The sequence below is a fragment of the Blennius ocellaris genome, assembly GCF_963422515.1.
Source record: "Blennius ocellaris genome assembly, chromosome: 15".
In the NCBI taxonomy this organism is placed as follows: domain Eukaryota; kingdom Metazoa; phylum Chordata; class Actinopteri; order Blenniiformes; family Blenniidae; genus Blennius; species Blennius ocellaris.
The window spans coordinates 1624535-1631985 of NC_137664.1; the positions used below are offsets into that span (position 1 = coordinate 1624535).

Genomic DNA, 7451 nt, shown 5'->3' on the forward strand with positions numbered 1-7451 from the left:
CGTCTGAAAACTTCCCGGCCCGGGAAGCAGGACGAAGTCTGACCGCCGACGAGCGCAGCGGGGAGGCCGCCTGTCCGCCGACACACCTGGATCAGCTCTTATTCTGACGTTAAATAAAAAAAATGTCCTGCTGATCAACAACCCGTGTCGTCGATTATTAAAATACCTCAGTGTGGAAAACTTGGGGGTTTCCAACTTTAACTCTTCCTCTTGGTCTCGTTGATCCAGAAACCTTGAATTCAAATGTTATTGATTTTTTTCCGTCCATTAGAATATCGGATCCTCGGAGCTGCGTTCAGAATCTGCTGTGTCTGTGTGAGCTGGACTGACTCCGCCCCCACACACACGCCCATCTATGGGAAGGTGGAGGAAGTCCTTCCTCTCGTGGTGCCATGTGCCAGAGCAGAGCTACTCGAGGGAGGAGTCAAAAGGGGGGAGGAGCCTACCTTGATTGTGATTGGCTTAAGAAATACTAGTCAGTAATATGACCACTTGAAAAACACACAATAACAACAAACCGGATCATTTATGCACCTTTAAAGCAATCAAAAATAAGTAATAAGACTCATAATAGAGTGGAATAATTCAAAATGAACCTCAAATCACAAACGAAACGTTTCATATTGAGCTGCGGAATGATCTGCTCCAGGTGGACCCGGGATGCAATACCACCATGTGCCACCAGAGGGTGCTGTGCCTCTTTCAACCAGTTGATCTGTGATCAATGTGAAGCAGCAGGTGGAATAAAAGAAAAAAGTCCAAAAGTCACAAGATCATTTATCACAAAACATAAAAAAATATATAAAAATACTGTGCTGGAGAGAGAAAAAGGACATAAATTAAATCTTTTTAGATTTTTATATATATAGTATTTGTAGAATGTCAACAGTTTCTCTTCTAGATTAGAATATAATACAATACAATATAATACAATACAATACAGCGAAAGAGAATAAATCTAAACTTTTTAAATAGATCAAGCAATGTTCCTGATTGCCATTATTAAATTGTAAAAATGGGAGATGAAGCACAAACTACAGTAGAAGATTTGTTTTTACTGCTGACGACAGTCGTTTATCAATATGTGAGAAATGTATCAGTAAGTACAGTTGAAAACACTAAAAAACTGCTAAAATGGCTAAAAACTGAAACGGTTTCTCATTTTTTTCACAGAAGAAAAGAGGTGATTGTTATAATTGTTATCATTTGAGAGGCTGTAAGATGGAATTATGAGGAATAAACCAAAAACAGCTTGAAATATTGTATGAAAATATCGGATATAACAGCAATGAATGAATCATTATTAATTAAAAATACTTTAAATGGAAGTAAGAGTGTATTTTTTATTATTATTTTGGTGAAATATATATGTTAAAGTGTTCTTTTGAAACAAACACATGAGAAATGACGACTAAAATTCTGATTTATCATCGGTTTTGCCACATTAGTGGATCTAAAGTCAATTTTAACAGATTTCGGAGCAAATTAAACTCATAACAGCTTCAGATTGAGGTGGAAGAGTTGAATTTTAATGCATTTCTACTGCTGTCATATATTAAAATTGCTCAAAATATAAGCATTGAAGTGACGGCGAAAGAATCATCCCAACTGCAGGTATAATGTACGTAATATCATATTTATTTAGAATAGAAGAAAACACAAATGTATTTACATTCACATGTACAGCAGCATTCAATACAAATGTACAATTACACGATTCTCCGGGGGTTCCTGTACAAAGTTAAAGTGACACTCTCAGTTTTACAGTGTGGACGGAGGCGGAGGAATAATCTGAGCTGGTGACGACGTGACGCTGCTAAATAATCCAAAATATCCATTTGTAGGTTCAATGTGACGCAAACACAGAGACGCACTTCTATCAAATGATTTTTGTTTTTGTGTTTTTATAGATATATATATATATAGTCATATATCAAGACCCAGAATACAAACATTAAAACATCTTTCAGAAATACAAGTAAAGTCCGGATCACATCAACTCCTCCCAGCAGGAGTCTGCAACCTGCAGCCTCACGGATCTTAATGACACTAACAATAATGTTCATTTTTATGTTGTTTGCATTCTGCACTGATCTTTGTTTGTTTTTTTTAAATGGCCTAATCTCAAGGACAAAAACAGAAAAACAAAATGTAATAAACAAAACGGGTAAGTCAGAGAGGTTTGAGGAAAATAAAAAAATAAGAGAAAAAAGGGGGGAAAAAATACAAAATACAAAAGAAAAAAATTTGAGAAAAATAAAGTTAGAAAGTTAAAAGGGAATAAAAGAAAAAAATGGGGACAAATCTAGAAAAGACAAAGAGGAAAAATAAAAGAAATCAAAGGCGAAAATGAAGTAAAATAAAGAAAAATAAGAGAAAATAACGAAAATAAACTGCTATTTGTGTTTGAGGCTCCAGACAAAGTTAATTTGTTGTAAAATAGTGAAAAGGTGTGTTTCGGTTGCAGACCCCCCCCCCCCCCCCCCCCACTCCCCCCACGTGGAGGATCTTCCTCCAGAAGCTTCTAACTCTAAAGTGCAGTGACGTCATTGAACGGGACGCTCCGCGCGCGGCGCCGTCATAGCACCATGGTGGGGATGTGGTGCACGAGGGGCATCTGGTGGGGCAAGGCGGCCATCTGGGGCGGCGGCGGCGGGGGGGGCGGCGGGGACACGCGCGGGGCCGCGTCCGCGCCCGCGTTCACCGGCTTGTGGCGCGCGCTCTTCTGGTGCGCGCGCAGGCCCGCCAGCTGCGAGTACGCGCTCTGGCACACGTGGCACTTGTAGGGCCGCTCGCCGGTGTGCAGCCGCACGTGGTTGCGCAGCGTCGACGACTGGCTGAAGCGGCGGTTGCAGAAGCGGCACACGAAGGGCTTGTCCAGCGTGTGAATGCGCATGTGCGAGCGCAGGTTGCTGCGCGAGTTGAAGCCGCGGTGGCAGATGACGCAGCGCATGCGCCCCGCGGTGGAGGCGGCGTTCAAGGCGGCGGCGGCGGCGGCGGCGGCCGCGGCGGCGGAGGAGGAGGAAGAGGAGGAGGACGAGGAGGGGGAGCACGAGGAGGAGCCGTCTTCATCTGGGGGAGGAGGGGGAAGACATAAGGGGGAGGGGCCAAATGAATAACACACATAGGACAACTTTGCAAGTTTAAAAAGACGAAAAAAGTGCTGGAATTGTTGCTTTAAAAGACTTAAAAGGGCTACAAAGTGCTGGAATTGTTGCTGAAAAAGGCTACAAAGTGCTGGAATTGTTGCTTTAAAAGATTTAAAAGGGCTACAAAGTGCTGGAATTGTTGCTGAAAAAGGGTTAAAAGGGCTACAAAGTGCTGGAATTGTTGCTTTAAAAGACTTAAAAGGGCTACAAAGTGCTGGAATTGTTGCTGAAAAAGACTACAAAGTGCTGGAATTGTTGCTTTAAAAGACTTAAAAGGGCTACAAAGTGCTGGAATTGTTGCTGAAAAAGGCTACAAAGTGCTGGAATTGTTGCTTTAAAAGACTTAAAAGGGCTACAAAGTGCTGGAATTGTTGCTGAAAAAGGCTACAAAGTGCTGGAATTGTTGCTGATAAAGGCTTAAAAGGGCTACAAAGTGCTGGAATTGTGGCTTTAAAAGGGATTTGTTTAAAACAGCACAGTGCTATTTTTTTTAAAATGCTAAAAACTAGAAAATAAAGTAGCCAAACTGTAAATATGGGGTAAAAAAAACAACTTGTTGATTTAGTTAAAATCAGCGGGGAAAAACAGGTCAAAACAGCTAAATTAACTTGGTGAAAAGTCGTCAATGCAAACGTACTGGGAGCTGTGTGATTGTTTCCACTCCACGTCATGGGAAATATTTAGTTTTAAACACATAAACTGGCATTTAAAGGGTCAAAACCATGAAGGTGAGTGAAGTTTTGGTTGTTTTGAGGTTTTAAGTTGTTGGAGGAGGACTTTTTTTTTTTTTTTTATCTAATACTGTTGTACTGTGAGTTAATATCAGTGTATTAAAGGAACATGCTCCAGGAGGCACGTCGTCTTCAGGATGGTCCGTTTTAACTACAACAGAAAACATGTTTGTTTGTTTGTTTGTTTTCTCACCGTTTCTTATCTTCTTCTGATGTTCTTCATCCACTCCGGGAACGCCGGGGATCCCCAGGAATGTGTTGTGAGTGTTTCCGTACCAGACGAGAAGCTCCTGGTCCGGCGGGATTGTCTGAAGAAGAAGAAGAAGACTTATGAGGCTTAAGTTCTCCCCGTGTGTGTTTTTTAGAGTTCCACCATTTTTTTTTGTACCGTATATATTTTTCTGCTTATATTTGTACGACTCTCAATTTAAAGAGGAATTTCATTCAACATTGTATCATGACAATAAAACTAATCTGATGTATGACAAGACTTTAACGAGAAGCAAATCGTATTTAAATTAAGTTAAATACGGGTATAGATTCATTTATGTCCTTATTTCAAGAGTTAAAGAAGAATTTTGAACGTGAGGTTAACTTGTGTGATCCAGTAAGAAGCCCTCCTTCAAATCTTTTAAAAAATTAGCTTCTACTCTATTTTTCAAAAGAAAATATACAAAGATGTGTCTTTTTCCCTTATGATTTAATTTCAATGTAAAAGCCCAGATTAATTCTTGTTATTAACCTGTATTAGTTTTTTTACGTACATTTGACTGCTTGAATTTCTGTTTCGTTTGTTTGTTTGTTCTATCTTCTCTTTCTGATTGACGATTTGCATGTTTAGCCACCACTGGAGTTTGTAAATGTTCTATAAAATAAATACAATTTAAAAAAAAAAAAAAAAAATTAAGTGTCGCTCCTTCTCCGGCCAGCAGGTGGCGCCAGTCCGCCGCTCACCCCGCCCCCTCACCTCCACAGCCTTGTAGAAGATGCTGCTCCCGATCTGCACCACCTCCAGGTTCTGCTCCTGCTCGTTCCGGGCGCACTTGATATACGTCATCCAGCTGCGCTGGTCCTCCTGGCTGGCGTCGATGAAGTAGCGCACGGTGCCGTCCTCGTTGAACACCTGAGCGCGCGGCCAAGAAACATAAATAAATGAGCACTTTCTACCTCACGAGCCACGTCTTCTCCTCCTCCTCCTCCTCCTCTTCCTCCTCCTCCCCCCTTTATCGCGTCACATCTTTCTCACCTCCCACATGAGGTTGTTGTTTTTGAAGATGTCCACGTGCTCCGGCGACAGCAGCCTCCCGGTGAACGGGCCCATCTCGGTGCCGGCCTTGATCCAGGTCTTGGAGAAGATGCCCAGGCCTTCTCCCGGGATGGAGCTCTGCGCGATGATCACCTCGCTGGGAAGCACCAGACTGGACAGCTTCTGCACTTCTGCCCAGGAAAAAAAAAAAAAAAAAGAAAAGAAAAATAGACGTTAGAGACGCAAATATCTCTGCGTCTTTTTACGCGCAGGCTGAGCGGAAAAGTGGATTTTTTGGGGGGGGGGTTTTGGATGAAAGAAGGGAAGAAACAAAAAAAGTTTGCGGTCAGAGATGTTTGGTCCAAAAAAAAAAAAAAAAAAAAAGCTTCTCATGAAACGGGATAGAAGAAGAAGAAAGCAGCAAATGAACTGGATCTTATTTTGGTCACGAAATATTAAGCTACACCTGATCCTCCGTTTAATTCGATTATCTGGCTGAATTGAAGGGTTTCTTTTTTTTTTTTTTTGTTGTTGTGCAAAAAGCTCCCCTCGGAAAGCATTTTCATCCTCCGCAGAAAGAAGAAGAGGGGATGGAGGAGAGGAGAGGAGGAGGAGGAGGAGGAGGGGGGATCTTTAATGTCAAAATCAAAGATCTTTTTTTTTTTTTTTTTAATTTTATTTCAAGCTGTGGAGGAAAAAAAAAAAAAAAAGCGATCAGGGGTTAAATGGTCCTCTTTTGCTCGGGGTCCAGCGATTTGTCACGCTTCAGATGTGATATTCATTAAAGTTTTACTGGAAAAAGAAACGGCTAATTCCAAATTCATTATCCTTTTAAGAACTTTGTAGCAATAAATTTGCGCTGAATGAGACGAGGACTTGTTTAAAAGGCTCAGGAATTTCGGCAACAAAAAAAATGGAAAGGCGATTAGATGGTTGACACGCAATGAATAGCATTAGATTTAGCCTTCACGGCGCATTATGCGAGGAACAGCAAATCTTTTTAAGGGGAGAGAAAGAGAAAAGCCCCGGAGCCCCATAGCTGCCAAGAGAGGAAAAGAGACTGTCCGGAGATTGATGAATGCGGGATAAAAAAAAAACAAAACAAAACAAAAAAAAAACCGGGACATCTCAAAGAAAGGAGAACTTTTTCTCTGGTTTTTTTTTTTTTTTTTTTAAAGTGGAAACTTTTTCCCAGGTCAAGCAACGAAGTTAACCAAATGGATTTAATGTTCAATGTGCGGTTACACGAAGTCCCGGAGCTCCGCGAGGGTCGAACGCGTTCAGTGGATCGAAATTTTTGTTTTAAAAAAGAGAAAAACTGCAAAAAAAAAGAGGAAAAATGATCGAAAATAGCAGGATAAAAATGTTTTTATGTTCGAAATTATAACGTGGAATTGTTAAAAAAAATGGACGGATAATAGGACAATATTGCACGTATTCCTGTATTTTTTTTTAATTCATGCACAGGTGGAATTTGGATTTCATGCAAACAGAAGAAAACGCGCAGCAACTTTTACGCACGCGACTTCAACTTCAACTGTCAAAACTCGCGCCGTGAAATAATCTGGAATTCAGGATTGTTTTATATCAAATAAGTCAACAACACCAACAACAAAAATAAATAACAGCAGGATTTGGTGCCAGAATCCAGCAGAGGACTGGACCGGAACCAACTTTTTTTTACGCACGTCGCTTCGCTGAAAACTTACAAATAAAACGTTCGCACTCGATTCAACCTGCGTCCTCCTGGAGTGAAAGAGGCAGAAATGCCACGATGGACTCGGTTCCTACCTCCAGCGAAGGACTGGGCCAGCACCTCCGCGGTGAAGGCGGTCCTGGGGTTGCAGCCGGTGCCGGTGCCGGCGGCTGCGGCGGCGGCGGCGGCGGCGGCGACGCTCTGCCGCTCCTCCGCCAGGTGTTCCCCCAGCACGTTCCTCCAGCGGCCGTACAGGAAGCTGTGCAGGATGTCCGAGGTGATCACGTCCGACAGCGAGCGGCCCGGACACTTAAATCCAGACTTCAGAGCCAAAGCGTCGGCGGGGAGCACTGAGCCCATGATGCCAACAAAAAAAGAAAGTTAAAAAGAAACAAAGACGGAAAAAAACCTCCAGAAATCAAAAAAGTGTGGCGCCGCTGCAAGTGGGAGAAGTTAAAGCGAGCGAGAGATGGAGAGAGTGAGTGAGTGAGAGATAGAGAGAGAGATGGTCCTCAGCCCGGTCCTCTTTCCTCGTGAAGCTGCGCTCCGGCTGACGGGCTCTTTATATAAGTGGTAGCGTGACCCCGGGATAATTACTTATTAATGACACACCCCTCACGGCGTGGACC

General features: G+C 42.4%; 1 protein-coding gene and 1 long non-coding RNA gene across 2 annotated transcripts in view; one reads left to right on the forward strand and one right to left on the reverse strand.

Annotated features, from left to right (window-relative positions):
* Positions 1–102, forward strand: part of LOC308140436 — a 1114-nt gene extending 1012 nt beyond the window's left edge. The window contains exon 3 of the long non-coding RNA XR_013936948.1: positions 1–102. This exon is cut by the window's left edge and continues 117 nt beyond it. This is a non-coding gene — a long non-coding RNA (uncharacterized lncRNA).
* A 2476-nt stretch (positions 103–2578) lies between these two features.
* On the reverse strand, positions 2579–7182 carry prdm12a (PR domain containing 12a; the record flags this gene model as incomplete). The annotated part of the gene is made up of 5 exons (XM_080509673.1): positions 2579–3072; positions 4074–4188; positions 4848–5003; positions 5127–5317; positions 6918–7182. The coding sequence occupies 5 exons, from the start codon at positions 7180–7182 to the stop codon at positions 2579–2581; spliced, it is 1221 nt and encodes a 406-aa protein (XP_080365799.1).
* Between the last annotated feature and the right edge of the window lie 269 nt (positions 7183–7451).